The 17,331-nt window shown below is 46.8% G+C and overlaps 1 protein-coding gene across 4 annotated transcripts in view; it reads right to left on the bottom strand.

Moving 5' to 3' along the window:
- The window catches only part of LOC126533276 (uncharacterized), a 389,342-nt gene that overhangs the window by 177,465 nt on the left and 194,546 nt on the right, over positions 1-17,331 (bottom strand). For all 4 annotated transcript variants that reach the window (XM_072289419.1, XM_072289420.1, XM_050180538.3 and 1 more), the window contains exon 2: positions 6,368-6,481. In XM_072289419.1, the coding sequence (XP_072145520.1) occupies positions 6,368-6,481 (114 nt within the window). The remainder of the gene's footprint in view (positions 1-6,367; positions 6,482-17,331) is intronic.

Genomic DNA, 17,331 nt, shown 5'->3' with positions numbered 1-17,331 from the left:
TGACCATTTGATCGCTTGTGTCGCTTATGTACCTGATGTGTGATCCAGTAAACGTCGTTGTGAGTCAGCGCTCGTCCTGTGTCATTTCACTCCGTCGTCGTCTAGTTCGCGCTGTTCCCATTATGAACGTATACCAACTCGCCCAACTTTCCACTTGTCCCGTAATGCCCGTATAGGGGGGGGGAGGGGTCGATTTCACCAGGCGAGAACACTGAGCAGAAGAAATGATTGCATTACTTTGCCATGAGGTCTGGCTTGCTGCCAATGCTATCAGTCACGCAAGCTGCAGTTATTGCTGGTTTTGAACCGGTCAGGTATCTCCAGAATCTGTCCGGACTATTTAGCATGTAATTGGTCAAAGTAGTTGAAAAGAAAGTTGCCCTGGCTGTCGTTAATTCAGTTCCAACCTGCGCGCTGAGAACAGATATCGTGTGAGGGTTTCTTGGCGTCGCCTGCCGGGCACGCTGTAGTCGACGTTTCAGGTGAATAATGGTTCTAGTGATCCACGGGTTTGCCTTTTCTACGCGTTTCCGTCTGACAGGTAGAAACTGCGATATACAATCTGCAACTGTTGGCTTAAATTATGTCCAAGGACGCTGCACATCATTTTCTTGCGGTATCGTGTCAAGAGCTATCTCTAGATGATCGAGGATTGATGTGTCATCTGCCCTTAGAAAATTTAACACATGTGTATTAGAATGTTTGGCAAAACTCTTATCGTCTATACTAAGGGGGGCTGCTATGGTGTTATGGTCCGATATTCCATTTTCTACATCGATTTGACAATTAAAGCTGTCATCCGATAAAGATACCAGATCAATGAGTGGCATTGGCCCTGTATTCGCGTTGGTTCATTTACCAGTTGAACTAGACCATGTTTTGCCCTTAATTCCAACATACAGTCCGCGTGTAGTCTATCGACAGTACTTGATATGCGTGCGTTCCAGTCGACACCAGGCAGGTTAAAATCGCCCATAGTATTAACCTACTGCGTTTGTGAGTTATGTTTCCAACGTAATCATCAAGCTTCTGAAGAAATTCTGAGGAGCTGCCAGGGGCACGATAAATAACACGAATTATTAGAACGAATATATCCATGAATAATTTGCACCATATGCTTACGTGATCCTCAATGACGGGAAGTGGTTCGTACTTGAGTTCTTGATTAACAAGGCAACGCCACCGCCCCTTGTTGTCCTGTCATTACGTATGACATAATTAGGGAAAATTTCATTTTTAATGTCGCGTTCTAACCACGTCTCCGCAATGCCAACCCCGTGAGGGCCATGTATTAAAGTTAAGCATTCGAATGGTTCGTGCTTATTAACAATGCTTCGCGCATTTATATTTAGTAGCCTTATTTCTTGAGGCTTCTGTGGTCACCAACACTCATGCGGCGCAGATTGGCGGTTAGTGCGTGCTTCGGCCCGTCTATTTGCCGTCAAGTCTCATGTATACGCAACGTCGCCTATAAAGAGGTTATCATGCACGAGTTTCACCCTTGCGCCAGACTGCCGATCTGACTGCGCTGAACGCCAAAGTAGCCTTCGTTTTTGCACTGTTGTTTTAGTAGTCATCAGATAATGTTATCTTCGTATCCTTAAGTTTTTGCAGTTCTTAAAGATGGCCATTTTCTCATTGTTGATATATAGCTTCAGGATAATGGGTCTATCTCGGTTTGCCTTCTTTTGGCCGAGCCTATGAATCCTTTCCACTGAGGACACTGCCACAACAAGGCGGTCATCAAACACACCCTTAATTACTTTGTCTTCTATGTCTTTGTGCGTCTCATTTGGGCTTTCCGGTACACAAAAAAACATAATATTATTACGCTTAGCTCTATTCTCTAAGTCGTTAATTCTTTGCTGCTGTAATCTGATAGCGCACTCAAGATCGCGCACATTGCGTTCAAGTGAAAGTACCTTAGTGCATGACTGCGCCACCGTGTCTAGTTTTTCCTCAAAACGTGCAAGTCTATCATTTATCAATGCCTGCTTGTCCAAGATAAGCTGAAGCATATTCTCAGTTGAGAGGCCAGGATTACTCTCTATATCTCCTGCCACCAAAAGTTGCAAGCAACACCACAACGTGCACAAAATTTCAGAGCATTTCATTGGGAGCAGCAGCACAATTAGACAAACACTATCAATCGGAAACCATAAACTGGAGAATAGTAACCGAAGCAAGGTTTAGGTACGGGCTAGTTGGTATTCCATGGTATCAATCGTCACTTACAGCGCATACATAGACGAGGGACAAAAAAGGACGACGAAGACAAGCGCTGACTTCCAACGGATTTTTATTATGAGAAACATACATATATATACTGGGACGCCAAGACAAAAGCGCCCCCTACAAAGCAACAACCCGACACGAGTATGCATTCAAAACTCATGACCTAAGATGAACGAGAGCGCATGTGCGACTTCAGAAAAACCAGTTCTTTGTCTGTTAATGCAATTGATGGCTTGCTAACTGAGTCACCTGGTTTGTGCACGTTGTGGTGTTGCTTGCAACTTTTGGTGGCAGGAGATATAGAGAGTAATCCTGGCCTCTCAACTGAGGATGTACGTTTCTCATAATAAAAATCAGTTGGAAGTCATCGCTTGTCTTTGTCGTCCCTTTTTGTCCCTCGTCTATGTATGCGCTGTAAGTGACGAATAGTAACCAACCTGCAAAGCAAGCCAGCAATGTCTCAGCGACATGGTCGCTTCGGTGCTGCCGCTCCCACTGAAGAGAAACGGACGCAGGGAAGGCTTTATGCACTCCGGGAACCCCGTAGACGTGCCTCCTATTGGTGGGCTCCAGTTGTCGGTGTATGTGACGTCATCAGAAGCAATCAGCGATGAAGATTCCAAAGCATAGCACGTGCTGCCTCTAGAGCTTGATACTGCGTTTTGGGACATCAGCGGCAGAACCTGCAACGCAAGCCAGCAATGTCTTAGCGACATTGTCGCTTCGGTGCTGCCGCTCCCACTGAAGAGAAACGGACGCAGGGAAGGCTTTATGCACTCCGGGAACCCCGTAGACGTGCCTCCTATTGGTGGGCTCCAGTAGTCGGTGCATGTGACGTCATCAGAAGCAATCGGCGATGATTCCAAAACATAACACGTGCTGCCTCTAGTGCTTGATACTGTGCTTTGGGACATCAGCGGTAGAACCTGCAACGCAAGCCAGCAATGTTATAGCGACATGGTCGCTTCGATGCTGCCGCTCCCACTGAAGAGAAACGGACGCAGGGAAGGTTTTATGCACTCCGGGAACCCCGTAGAGGTGCCTAAGGTTTTTGAGCTCCAGTTGTCGGTGCATGTGACGCCATCAGAAGCAATCGGCGATGATTCCAAAACATAACACGTGCTGCCTCTAGTGCTTGATACTGCGCTTTGGGACATCATCGGCAGAATATTCAAAGCAAGCCAGCAATGTCTTAGCGACATGGTCGCTTCAGTGCTGCCGCTCCCACTGAAGAGAAACGGACGCAGGGAAGGTTTTATGCACTCCGGGAACCCCGCAGAGGTGCCTAAGGTTTTTGAGCTCCAGTTGTCGGTGCATGTGACGCCATCAGAAGCAATCGGCGATGATTCCAAAACATAACACGTGCTGCCTCTAGTGCTTGATACTGCGCTTTGGGACATCATCGGCAGAATATTCAAAGCAAGCCAGCAATGTCTTAGCGACATGGTCGCTTCAGTGCTGCCGCTCCCACTGAAGAGAAACGGACGCAGGGAAGGTTTTATGCACTCCGGGAACCCCGTAGAGGTGCCTAAGGTTTTTGAGCTCCAGTTGTCGGTGCATGTGACGCCATCAGAAGCAATCGGCGATGATTCCAAAACATAACACGTGCTGCCTCTAGTGCTTGATACTGCGCTTTGGGACATCATCGGCAGAATATTCAAAGCAAGCCAGCAATGTCTTAGCGACATGGTCGCTTCAGTGCTGCCGCTCCCACTGAAGAGAAACGGACGCAGGGAAGGTTTTATGCACTCCGGGAACCCCGTAGAGGTGCCTAAGGTTTTTGAGCTCCAGTTGTCGGTGCATGTGACGCCATCAGAAGCAATCGGCGATGATTCCAAAACATAACACGTGCTGCCTCTAGTGCTTGATACTGCGCTTTGGGACATCATCGGCAGAATATTCAAAGCAAGCCAGCAATGTCTTAGCGACATGGTCGCTTCAGTGCTGCCGCTCCCACTGAAAAGAAACGGACGCAGGGAAGGTTTTATGCACTCCGGGAACCCCGTAGACGTGCCTACGATTTTTAAGCTCCAGTTGTCGGTGCATGTGACGCCATCAGAAGGAATCGGCGATGATTCCAAAACATAACACGTGCTGCCTCTAGTGCTTGATACTGCGCTTTGGGACATCATCGGCAGAATATTCAAAGCAAGTCAGCAATGTCTTAGCGACATGGTCGCTTCGATGCTGCCGCTCCCACTGAAGAGAAACGGACGCAGGGAAGGTTTTATGCACTCCGGGAACCCCGTAGAGGTGCCTAAGGTTTTTGAGCTCCAGTTGTCGGTGCATGTGACGCCATCAGAAGCAATCGGCGATGATTCCAAAACATAACACGTGCTGCCTCTAGTGCTTGATACTGCGCTTTGGGACATCATCGGCAGAATATTCAAAGCAAGCCAGCAATGTCTTAGCGACATGGTCGCTTCAGTGCTGCCGCTCCCACTGAAAAGAAACGGACGCAGGGAAGGTTTTATGCACTCCGGGAACCCCGTAGACGTGCCTACGATTTTTAAGCTCCAGTTGTCGGTGCATGTGACGCCATCAGAAGGAATCGGCGATGATTCCAAAACATAACACGTGCTGCCTCTAGTGCTTGATACTGCGCTTTGGGACATCATCGGCAGAATATTCAAAGCAAGTCAGCAATGTCTTAGCGACATGGTCGCTTCGGTGCTGCCGCTCCCACTACTGAAACAAGCATTCTATCGAAATTTGTTGGTGAATTACGTATAACATAGGGTCACTCACTGGCGCTACAATGCAGGTCGAAACATCATGGCTATATAAGAAGGTTCCAAGGCATACGGATGTAGGCAGCTCGAGCAGTGTTTGAGTATATGTACCGTGTATTGTGGTTGCTCTGCTCCGCGCAGTATGTGCGAAAGTGCTCTGTTGTGCATAATATGTCTGAAAGTGTTGTGTGTTGCTCTGCCGTTACTTTGCCGAACAGAAAGTGCAATATGAAAGGGCAGCAATTTTTTTCTATCGGGGCGCGCAATAACTATACGGTTTAGTAATTTGAAGTCTCCCCAGGTGGCGCTAAGCGCGTTGTTACATTATTATACATTAGACAGTATAATAGCAAGAGCTTGGTGGCGCAACCCACCGCCCCGTTCCAAAGGGGACGCTTATAACAGCCATCCACCCCCTCAGAAGCGTGCGTGTGTGCGTGTGTGTTTACGTAAGTTCAACGCCGCGATATTCTAGCGATGCCATTCCTTTTCGCGCTTCCACGGTGGTTAGAGCGACGCTCCACCCGCGTTATTAACATGATCGGCCGGCCGTCAACGGTAGATGATAAGCGTGACAGTCGAGCGGTAGGCATCGCTACAAAATCGTGTCGTACTTCCACCTGGTTCCTTGTATGCACCAAAGAAGCGAGATTGCTTTTATTTTTTTTTTTATTTTTTGCGAATATCGGTACGTACACCATGCTCATGACGCGTACGTTGTTTTCCAGCTGCGAACTAGCGCAGTTTGTGGGCGTAGTGGCAACCATCGCTTCGCTTGCCTGGAGTCAGCCATGTTGGTTTTCGAGAGGGAGAAACCGCAGCTCCTATGCATGAGGGAGGGAATTTGTTCCATTTAAAGACGAACATTGGGGACATCGCAGTTTCTCCCTTAATGGAGCAAGGGCCGCTCCTTTTTTTTTTCCTTAGAGTTTAGTCAGTTTACATACGTAGCACGTGACGAAGAGTGCGAAGATAAAATTGAGGAAAGGTGCCGTGGTGATGAATGTCGCTTTTATTAGTAGTACATCGAGCAGAAACCTCGTTTTTACGTTCTTTTAGTCAGCCATAATTGACGCGTTGTCCTAGTGACTGCGTCATTACACTTGTACACGTATTCCGCGATCTCGTCGCACACATGACCCTTTTCGACATCACGTTTGCGCTAAGTGTCGTCGTGTCAAATTATCGATCCAGACTAGAGACTAGATCGCTGTCCTTTGCTTTAACTGACCCTTTTCGGTCGAAAACCAGAAACACTGAGCCATCCAAATGTGTATAACACACCACAGAAATTGTTACGCATGTGGCGTCGTGACTTCAGGCACGGAGCGTAACTCCGTGGGCGTCGTACTTACAGTGTAGAAGCAGAACAATGAAAAAAAAAGGGTCACGTAACATACCTTGGTTGCACGGCGGGTAGCTGCGGCTGAACTTTGGCAAGCAAATGCACTCTTTACCCTTGCAGAAGGTGTTGGCCACGCTCGCGCAGTCGGCATCGCTGTCGCACGCTTGGTCTGCACACAAACCAACAGAGAGGAGGCGTCAGCTCACTTACAATACATTTTCGTATACGGCCTACTATGTCAGGTACGATGCGAATACAAATGGCGACAAAAACATTCTCACAAAATGCCTAGACCTCGCTATCGGACCAAATCACGTGCCTCGTAAGCCCGGTTATGCCGTGCGGGGATGGAAGGGCTGCGCCAATCGCGCCATCTTGTGCCGAAACACCAACTTCGAATGAAGTGACTAAATTTTGCGGGATTTACGTGTTCAGTGGTAGGAACCACATGGCCATGTGTTGGCTAGCATCTAGCCCTAAAGACAAAGTTAAAGCAATCCGTTTCAACGTCGGCGTCTTTCGAGTGGGGGTGTGTTTGGTGGCGCATTGTTACTTGGCCGCAGGAAAACGAAAATCCTTTGTGCTGTACAATACACTACGAATGTTTTTTTTTTTACAATTCTTACACGTTTGCGTAATATACGTACCAGCTAAATATGATCTGAACTAGCACGCTTCTTATGGGGCAGTCGGGAAAGACAGCTGCGCTCTCAATTGAACGAGTAAGTGGTACGGTCTGCGTTACACATTTTAGGGCTCGGTATTGGTAAACCTTCGTCTCGTCTAATGACGAACAGCATGCGTGTAGTGTTAAAGAATATTTCGCACCACGTCCAGTTGAGTTCTAAAGCGGCACACTGGCAAACGAGCTGCTTGCTTTCGGGAAACATCTTGACAACCGTAGTCATCACTCAGATTTGCACTCCTGGTACTATGTATTCTGCAAGAACCACATCATACAAAACCAGACTTTGCAGGCTTTTTCGGCCGCAAAACACAAACCGAGGATGCAAAGTTTCGGCTTTCGTCTACACCGTAGCGGCCGAATGGGGGTCACAAAGGATCGCGACAGAAAGTAACGCTCGCGGCAATGATGTTCACGACGCCACTTGCGCAGATAAATTACGAAAATTCAAAAAACGGAAGATGCAGTTCGGTATCAAAACATCGGTCGCCGTTTTACAAGTACTTCATGGGGCAGCCCTAATAATGGAGCTTGTGCAACATATTGGCCGGCGATGCTTATCGGACAGCCACTGAACACTTTCTTCCTTTTATCCTTTTCATACGACGTTATGGCTGCCCTTCACAGATTTAGTCATGCACTGCACAAAATGCTTCATTCCACACAAAAATGTTGTAACACGTACTTGCAAGCCTTGGATGACTAAAGAAATAGCTAGTGCAGGCCATAAAGTTAAAAAAGCAAGGAAGCGGTCTCTACAACGCCCTCCCCCTGAGGGCGCACACCAGTTATCTGAACTGCGACTGCTTCTCAAGAATGCTATAAAAAAGTAAAGACAATTATCAAAGTGCACGTTTAAAAGAGTTTCTTGTTGCGTCGCCGGCAAAATTTTGCCGTCACTTGTCGCCAAAGAAGCAATCAGTTTCGAACCTTATGATAAATGGCACTGCCGTAACAGATCGAAAGGACGTAGCGGATGCAATAAACCTTTACTTCTGTTCCGTGTTCAACAGGGATGATGATGTTATTCCACAATTCAATGCTTTTGACGAAATCCCTGCAATAAATAATCTATCGATTAGTTAAGAGGGTGTACTTACACTTCTGCTCAATCTAGATATTAGAAAGTCGCCGGGATTTGTCGGCATCCCTGCTTCTTTTCTCTTCCGTTAAGCTGAATGATGCGCAAAGTACTTATGCTTAATATTAGATAAATAATTGTCCCGTGTTGAACTTCCGAACGATTGGAAACATGCTAAAATCGCACCGATACAGAAAACCAACGGCCGGTTTCTTGTCTTTTCCTACAAGCCTATTTCCTTAATATGTACATGTGCGAAGATATTCGAGCACATTATCTTCGCACATATTTCCACTTTTGCTGAGGAAAACTGCATTATTGATAGCCGACAGCATGGTTTCCGTCGCAAACATTTCACGGTAACTCAGTTATTAGAAATTGTCCATGACCTCGCAGCAGCCTTAGATAGGGGTAATCAAATAGAGATGATATTTCTGGATTTCGAGAAAGCTTTTGATAGTGTGTGCCACCAAAGACTGCTTTTGAAACTTAAACCTATTCTGAAAAATGACACATTGCTCGCATGGCTAGTGGCATACTTATCATTCAGGCATCAAACAGTATATATTGATGGGATCAATTCGGACCCTGCCCCTGTAGAGTCCGGTGTTCATCAGGGCTCCGTCCTGGGACCATTATTTTTCTTGGTTTTTAAAAATGATATTGCAGCCAATATACCTATTAAACTACATCTATTTGCCGATGATTGTATACTTTACCATGAGATTTTGTGCCACGACGATAAGGAATTATTAAATATGTATCTATTAGAAGAATCCACATAAGGCACACAAAGCGAAACACAAACAATATGCCACGGCAATGTGAAGCATCGTTAGCTATTGCGGAATGCACTCGAGAAAGAAGACACCGTCGAACACTCAACTACATTGGCAGGAAGGTTATTCCATGTGCCCATAGACAGAAGAAATGCTAGTATCTATTTATTTATGTGCATTTATTTATGGCAAATGTGCATTAATTATAAAAAGAACAGTAGCTATGACTTTGACACGCAAAGTTAATCCTTTGAGGTTCCGCAACACCATCAATAACAACACCTTATCTCAGGTTACAAAATACAAATACTTAGGAGTCATAATTACATCAGATCTGAAATGGAATGACCACATAAAGTACACTGTAAATAAGGCAATGAAACAACTTGAGTATTTAAGAAGAACCCTTCGTAAATCCTCTACAAAAATTAGATTGCTCGCGTACAAAACTTTCATCGGATGAATTCTAGAATATGCAGCAATTGTTTGGGATTCCCACACATAGTGCAATTATACCAAACTTGAGAATGTACAACGCAAATGCGTCAGGTTCATATATAATTGTTATAGTTGGAAAGAATCCCCATCAGCTCTTTTGCAAACAGCCAATTTAGAGACCCTACAGGTAAGACGACACCAGGAAAGACTAAAAAGGTTCTACTTAATTTACCATAACCAACTCGGAATAAACAAAAATGCGTATTCTCATTCAATTACCCAGCGACAAACCCGTTCTTTCCATTCAAAGAAGGTGAGCGAGTTCTTGTGCAGAACAAATGTGTTCAAAGCCTCATTTTTACCGAGCACACGGTGTCTTCTTTCTGGAGTGCATTCCGCAATGGCTAACGATGCTTCACATTGCCGTGGCATATTGCTTGTATTTCGCTTTGTGTACCTTGTGTGCGGGCTCTTCTAGTGCCGTACCTGCTCGACCAAATGTACATTGTATTCCTACATGCTGTATTGTTATGCACCCCACTCCTGCCTGACATCCAAGCTGGCAGTATGTAATAAATAAATACTAGCATTTTTTTCTGTCTACTCGCCAGGTTATGTGGAATACTGACAAACATGCAATGACCAACAAAGTAACTTTGCATTTATTCTGTGGTACTCTGCTATGCCAACCGAATGTCACCGAGACATTAAAAGAAAACTCAGGGCATTCCGCGGACGGCGTTCACTGTATGTTGATGGGTGTGGTTCATGGTTGTCGCAGACAGTATTTCTTGTTCATTGTGAACGAATAACTCTAATTAGCTAAATTTATAAACTGAACTAATCGACGAGATGTCAATGAAAATATTGTGGAGCATGTTCAAACACGAACGATAACTCCATTTAAAGCAACCTAGGATTTGCAATATTGAATATCCTGATCGAGAAAGTGAGGTAATTAATGTTAGCTAATGAAACTTAAATATTAGTTGCTTGTGCCCAACGAAAGAAAGAAAACCCTCCTGACTTCCATTAACAAAGGTTTATCAACATAGAATGAGTGCTGTTTGCGTAAATTTCTTGGTTATTATTTTTATTGCGATATCAATTATATGGACACTCTAGGTGCATTTTTGCCGTCGGCTTCGCCGTGAAGTTCCGCATAAAGTCCAAGGGCGATGTCACCGCGGGCTGCGTGTGCGAATGAAAGCCTGCGAGGGTGAGCCGGCGTTCGCGGCTCCATCTCGGACGCGCAGGCGAGGGAAGCAGGGAGGAAGCACGTCGTGTTCCGTCGCGCGCAAGGATCCGAGGGGAGGATGGGAAGGGGGGTGCTTTCTACACCGGGCGGCCTCGCGCGCCAGCCCGCCTTAGGCTGGGCACCTAGCTATATGTACAGACCGCTGTATATTGAAAGTCATCTGCGACGGGGACAGAGTCCGGCCGCTGTTTTCGTGGCTTAGTTCACGTCGACGCGGCACGAAAGTCGATTCGCTCGCTGCTGCTGCCGCGCTTCCTCGCTCCAGCGTTCTGAAAGCAAGTATCCGCGGTCATCGAGTGGGATGTGTTTGTGTTTGCTTGTGCGCGCGTGACACCACGCTTGTTAATTTATTTAGTATGCCCATGTTTACAAGTTTATACGGTCGATAAAACTACTATCCTTACTTCGTATAGCTACCTGTACACTAATTTTCTATCTTAATACTGAACAACTTCTCACCAGTCCTCACGAACTACCTTCTTGTTGTTCCCTCAGCGCTGCGTCCAGAAGTATTGCACGCCCTGCATGACTATCCGACCGCTGGGCACCTCGGATTCTCCCGGACGCTGTCGAGAATACAGGAAGAGTATTACTGGCCGCGCCTAACCGCCGACATCGCCCGTTACGTCAAGACATACCGAGACTGTCAGCGACGCTAGACACCACCGACAAGGCCCCTAGGATTACTACAGCCGATCGAGCCTTCTTTACCGACCGTTTCAGCAGATCGGGATGTACTTGATGGGACCGTTTCCGAAATCAATATCCAGAAATAAGTGGATAGTCGTGGCGACGGACTACCTCACCCGCTCTGCCGAAAGGTAGCGCAGCCGAAGTGGCGAAATTCTTCGTCAAGAACATCCTGCAACGACATGGCACCCCAGAAGTCCTCATCACCGACAGAGGAGTGGCCCTTACAGAGAAGCTCACCCAAACCATTCTGCAATACATCCAGACAAGCCACAGGAGGACAACTGCCTACGATCCGCAGACGAATGGTCTTACGGAGCGCCTGAATAAAACCCTCGCCGACAGGCTAGCTATGTACGTCGACGTCGAACACAAAAGCTGGGATGCCCTCCTGCCGTACGCAACCATCGCTTACAACACGGCGGTGCAAGAAACAACACAGATCACGCCGTTCAAGCTGCTTTACGGCAGGAACCCGAGGACGACTCTTGACGCCATGCTGCCGCACGTCACCGACGAAGAGAATCTTGACGCCCCCACCTATCTGCAGTGTGCCGAAGAAGCCCGACAGCTCAGCCGCCTGCGGATCAAGAACCAGCAGAGGACCGACAGCCGACACTTCGACGACGCTACGACGATGCTACGACGAACCTTCGACGACGCCACGTCGAGTACCAGCCCGGCGACCATGTTTGGGTTTGGACCCCCATACGCCGACGAGGACTTAGGGAGAAGCTTTTACGCCACTATTTCGCACCCTACAAGATCATCTGAAGCATTGGCGCACTCGACTATGAGGTCGTACCAGACGGTATTTCGCTAACACAAGGGCGACCTGAAATAGCCGTTCAAGCAAAGGGCGACCTGTGCGACTTAAGCCGTTCTACTAGCGCTAACGAACTTTTCGACTTTGTATAGTTGAACTTTGGACTATGTTACTTTGTACTTCCTATCTTTGTTGTTTTGTTACTTTTATTTAATAAGTGCCCTTTTCAGGATGTTCAGAGATGCCTTGAAAGTAGGGTGCCTAACAGCCACAATAGCTCTGTTCCCATACTCGCCGTAGACGGCTAAGTAGACGGCTAAGCGGACAACAGCCATCTTCAGTCTCGTTCCAATTCTCACGAAGACGTCAAAGTAGACAGCTTCGCGAAGACAGCATCGAAGTCAAAAGCGATGCAGGCTACTTTTTTGTCCAACGAAGATGGCGACGGAGCAGGACGCTTGGAAACCGACAGGAAGGTTGTCTAGCACAATAAAACGTAGACACGCAATCCTACGCCCTTAATGTAAACTACATTGATTTTTTCATAGGTTTGCAGGCGCAAAGACTTAAAATACAGAAATAATGTGAGCTTTTCTCAACTTTTCCTTGTCGCCTTGAGGTAGCGTCACGTCGAAAAAGCGTCTTCCGTCCATCGTCCAGACGGCTAGAAAAGCGTTCCATTACATGGCCTCGAAGCTTTCTAGGCTGTTTCCTTAGCTGTCCACGTAGACTGTTTCCGCTGCCGGCCAGCATGGGAACACACCCTAAGTATGCGTAAGCATTGTGCCACTTGCTCATCTCATTATCAATGTTACAAAGCTTGAGTAGACCAGTACAAACGACAGCGCTGTGGCGAAACAAACGGGTGCGGGGGTGGAACCAGGTGCGCTGACGACGTTCCGATCATTGAGCCGTTATCGCTCTTTAGCGCCGTATCGATACGCATCGAACCATTCGATACGCATCGCATCGCCACGCGCACCGCGCCTTGAAAGTGATCGGCGATGCCCACAAATAGTGCCGGCTGCTGACAGCTTCCCCATAGAGAAAGAAATTCAACAAGAGGGGACACTCGGCAAAAACTGGCAACAGGAAACACGTCACGCCTAGTGTCAACTCCATCCGCTGACGCGAGCATCAGAAAAAAAGAATGTGAAATAAACTTACAGACGTTTTATTTTTTTTATTCTTTCCCACTACAACCGAAAAACTTCTGCGTGTAAATGAACTTATATGGTATGGTATGGAGAACTTTATTGGGTCCTGAAGGTCAACCCTACGTTGACGCGGGCCGCTCCCACGTTGGGACTGTCAGGCCGAGCCCTTCAGCCACATCGCGGGCCTTCTGGACTGCCCGTAATTGGTCAGAGTGATTCACTGTGTAGCATTTGCCACCACCATTATTGTTCCTTGTCACAGTCTGTGATGACTACGGGGCACTGCCGAAGCATGTGGTCAAGAGTAATGATGCCATTGCACTTACTACAGTTGGTCTGAGTTTCCCTCTCCGGATAGATCCTGTTAATAAAATCTGGACTTGGGTACGTTCTTGTCTGTAGCAAACGTAATGTGACCGCTTGGGCTCTGCAAAGCTTACCGTGTGGCAATGGGTATTTCCTTCTGCTTAGATAATAATGCTTCGTGATTTCGTTATATGTTAATAATCGATCCCTGTGTTCCCCGGGTGAAGTGTAAGTTGCTCGGTCTTGAAGAGCACGGCTAGAAAGTCCTCGTGCTGCTTCATTTGCCACCTCATTGAGGTTTCTCCGAGCTCCGTCCACCACCCCCAGATGTGCAGGAAACCAGCGGATTTCAATCCTCTCACTGTTGACCTTCTCTAGTAATTTTGTTGCTATCCGTGTCACATATCCGTTGGTAAAGTTGCATATGGCTGTTCTAGAGTCGCTGTAAATATGTGTCCACCGATTAGCCCGGATGGCTAAGGCGATTGCTACTTGTTCTGCTACTGTTGGGTCCTTTGTATAGACGGTGATGGCATCCCGTATGTTACCTTGAGTGTCTACAACAACGGAGGTATACGCATCCTTATTTTTAACCCAGGCAGCGTCAACGAACACCGCCTGCTGCTTATGTTCATCTATGTCTTGAAGGAGAGCCTTCGCCCTTGCCTTCCGTCTCTCGAGGTTATGTGTCGGGTGCATGTTCCTAGGGAACGGGGTCGTCTTTATTGTTTCTCGTAGTCCCGCTTGCATTTGTGTTAATAATTCTCCTTCGTTGGTGTGCTTGTTAATTTCTACGCCAATTTCTTCAAGTAGCGCCCTCCCAGGTCGTGTCCCCATTAGTCTCTCCTTGTGGGCCACCTGTTGAGCCTCAGCTATCTCCTCTAGTGTGTTATGCAGCCCTAGGCGCAATAAGCTATCATTGGCCGTGCTGATGGGAAGTACTAGTGCAGTCTTTATAAGTCGTCTGATTAAAGCGTTTAGCTTGTTCTTATCAGCCTGTGTCCATTGTAGCATGCCAGCCACGTATGAGAGGTGGCAAAAGGCGAATGCATGTACCAATCTTGTGGCACTGTCTTCTCCTAGCCCCTTATGCTTGTTGGTAACTCTACGCAGAAGCCTAATGACTTCTTCTGACTTGTTAGAGATGTGTTCTATCATCCTGCAATTAGATCCATTCGCTTGCAGGAGAAGTCCTAGCACTCTAATAGTCTCCACCTGCCTGATTGGTTCTCCATTCTTGGTGTATATGTCAATGCGGCGTTCTTCCTCTGGGATATATCCGTTCGGCTTGCGCCCACGCTTACTGCTCCGTAATACCAATAGTTCTGATTTTTTAGCAGAGCAGTTCAGTCCCATACCCTCAAGTGTTGTTTCCACCACGTAAATGCTTTCCTGTAGTTTGGTCTCTGTTTGTCCCATATTACCTTCGGCACTCCAGATTGTTACATCATCTGCATATATAGCAAAGTGGATACCCTCAATCTGCGCGAGACCTCGAGCCACTTTGGACATTGCCAAATTAAATAACATGGGAGATAGGACAGACCCTTGTGGTGTCCCACGATTCCCAAGTTCCAGGGTTGTCGATTGGAGTTCGCCTAACCTGAGACAAGCAGAACGGCCACCGAGAAAGGCTTTGACTATATTGTGCAATCGCTTACCCAATCCCATCTCCGAGAGGATATCCAATATGCTGTGTTTGACGCGATCAAAGGCCTTTTCTACATCTAGGCCTGGAAGAGCTCTCGTATGTAGCGGGCTAGCAAGAATAAGGTGATGTTCGATTAAAAGCATTGCATCTTGAGTCGAAAGTCCAGGACGGAAACCGATCAGGTTATGCGGAAGAACATTTCTGTTTTCTACATACTTAGTCAGTCTATTGAGTATGACATGCTCCATGGTTTTGCCCAGACATGATGTTAACGATATGGGTTCTAGGTTATCTAGATTGAGTTGCTTGTCTGGTTTGGGAATAAGAATTGTGTTCGCAATTCTCTATTCCTTCGGATAATCACCGTTTTTCCAGAGTTCGTTGAAAAACTCTGTTAAATATTTTATAGAATCATTGTCCAAATTTTTCAACAGCCTATTGGAAATGCCATCTGGACCGGCAGCAGATCTACTGTTGAGGTCGTACAGGGCTGCGCGAACTTCGCTTTCTGTGAAGACTTGATACATAGGCTCACAGTCTTCCCCTGTATATTCAGGCAGGTCAGTACTCTCATTGATATCCTTAAGTGGTAAATACCTAGCTGCGAGCTGATCCAGAATGGCCTCCTCCGTTGTGTCCTGACTCTCACGATGGAAGAGTCGTGCTACTGCTGTTCTCCTATTAGATTTCGTGTCGTTCCCATGAAGCAAATGTCTAAGTAAGTTCCAATTTCCACCACGTCTGATTCGACCATCTATGGAATTACAAAGCTCATCCCATTGTTGTTTCTGTAAACTTCTGGAGTGTTCTTCAATCTCTCTATTCAACAATGCTACGCGCGTCCTGAGTCTCCTGTTCAGCCGTTGCGTTTTCCATCTATTTAACATAGATTGTTTGGCTTCAATCAAGTGCGCCAGCCTACTGTCCATGATTTCGATATCCTCCTCTGTGGTAATATCCTTCGTTGCCGCCTTTACATCTTCCCTCAGCTGAGTGGTCCAAGTTTGGAGTGTTTTCTTTTGTCCTGCCGCAGTCTCAGCTCTGTTTTCCTTGTTTTCCGAAAAAGATCCCAGTCAATGTAGTTAAAGTGCTTTATCTCATTACTTGGTGTTTCCAATAGTATTTGTAATATGTAATGATCGCTACCCAGGTCAATATTGGAGTTATTCCAGCCAGCGTTCGCTAAATTTGATACAAAAGTAAGGTCTGGGGTGGAGTCCCTGCATGTAGATGTACCACACCTAGTGGGATAAGCTGGGTTATTGATGAGGGAGAGATTAAGATCTGTAGCTAGGTGCCAGAGTTCGTCCCCTTTCTTAGTATTCTAGCGATATCCCCAGGTTTGATGTAGGGCGTTGAAATCCCCTCCAATAATGAGTGGAGCGTGCTTAGTAACAGCCATAGTCTTATTAAGAAGTGCCCTGAAACTCTGTTTCATGTCGCTAGGGCTCCTATAAACATTAAGACAAAAGAGGCTTTGCGGTTTGCTTCTGTTCCTTTTCAAAATTATTTCCAGAAGTAAGTATTGTAATTTGTTTAGTTCAAGGCACAAATCATGTTCTATGTAAGGTATTTTCTTATCTACGAGCGTGGCTAGCCCCCTACCCGGCTCTTTGCTCCTGCATGTCGCTTTGTATCCGGATAGGCTGATCTCATCCGCCAAGGTTTCCTGCAGCATAATTATTTTCGGTTTGTCTGGAGAGGTTTTTATTAACTGCATGAGAGGTGCTTTTTTGTGATAAAATCCTCGGCAATTCCATTGCCACACGGTAAAGTTCCCCCTGCTAGCCATTGCTTATAGAACCCGCCTTACTGCTACCCGCTAGAGTAAACTTCGTAGAACCCCCCGACGCGCCAGGGAGCGATCTGACGCTTTCTGCTTCTGAGGGTAGGTATTCGTCGTACTCGCCTTGTGCTTCTACTTTGGTAAGCCTCTTTTCAGCCGTCAATCTCCATTTCCATAACTTATCAACTTTGAAGGTAGTTTTATCTATGGCATCTCTAAGTTGTTTAATCGCCTACTTATACTTTGCGCCTTATTTTTCTTGTGTTGCCTAGCAACAAGCTAGCGGCACGCCAGACGCGCGTGCATACGTCATGCGCCAGACGTGCCACAGGAGCGAGCAAGGCCGGCTGCGGATGTGCAGCTTGCGTGCTCGGCGACCCGTCTGTTTTGGAGGTAGCCCGTTTTTTGGTCTCCCGGCGTTC

Source organism: Dermacentor andersoni, chromosome 7 (genome assembly GCF_023375885.2).
Source record: "Dermacentor andersoni chromosome 7, qqDerAnde1_hic_scaffold, whole genome shotgun sequence".
NCBI classification, from domain to species: Eukaryota; Metazoa; Arthropoda; class Arachnida; order Ixodida; family Ixodidae; genus Dermacentor; species Dermacentor andersoni.
The sequence above is the reverse complement of the archived record's forward strand: the minus strand, read 5'-3'. Positions and strand labels throughout refer to the sequence as shown.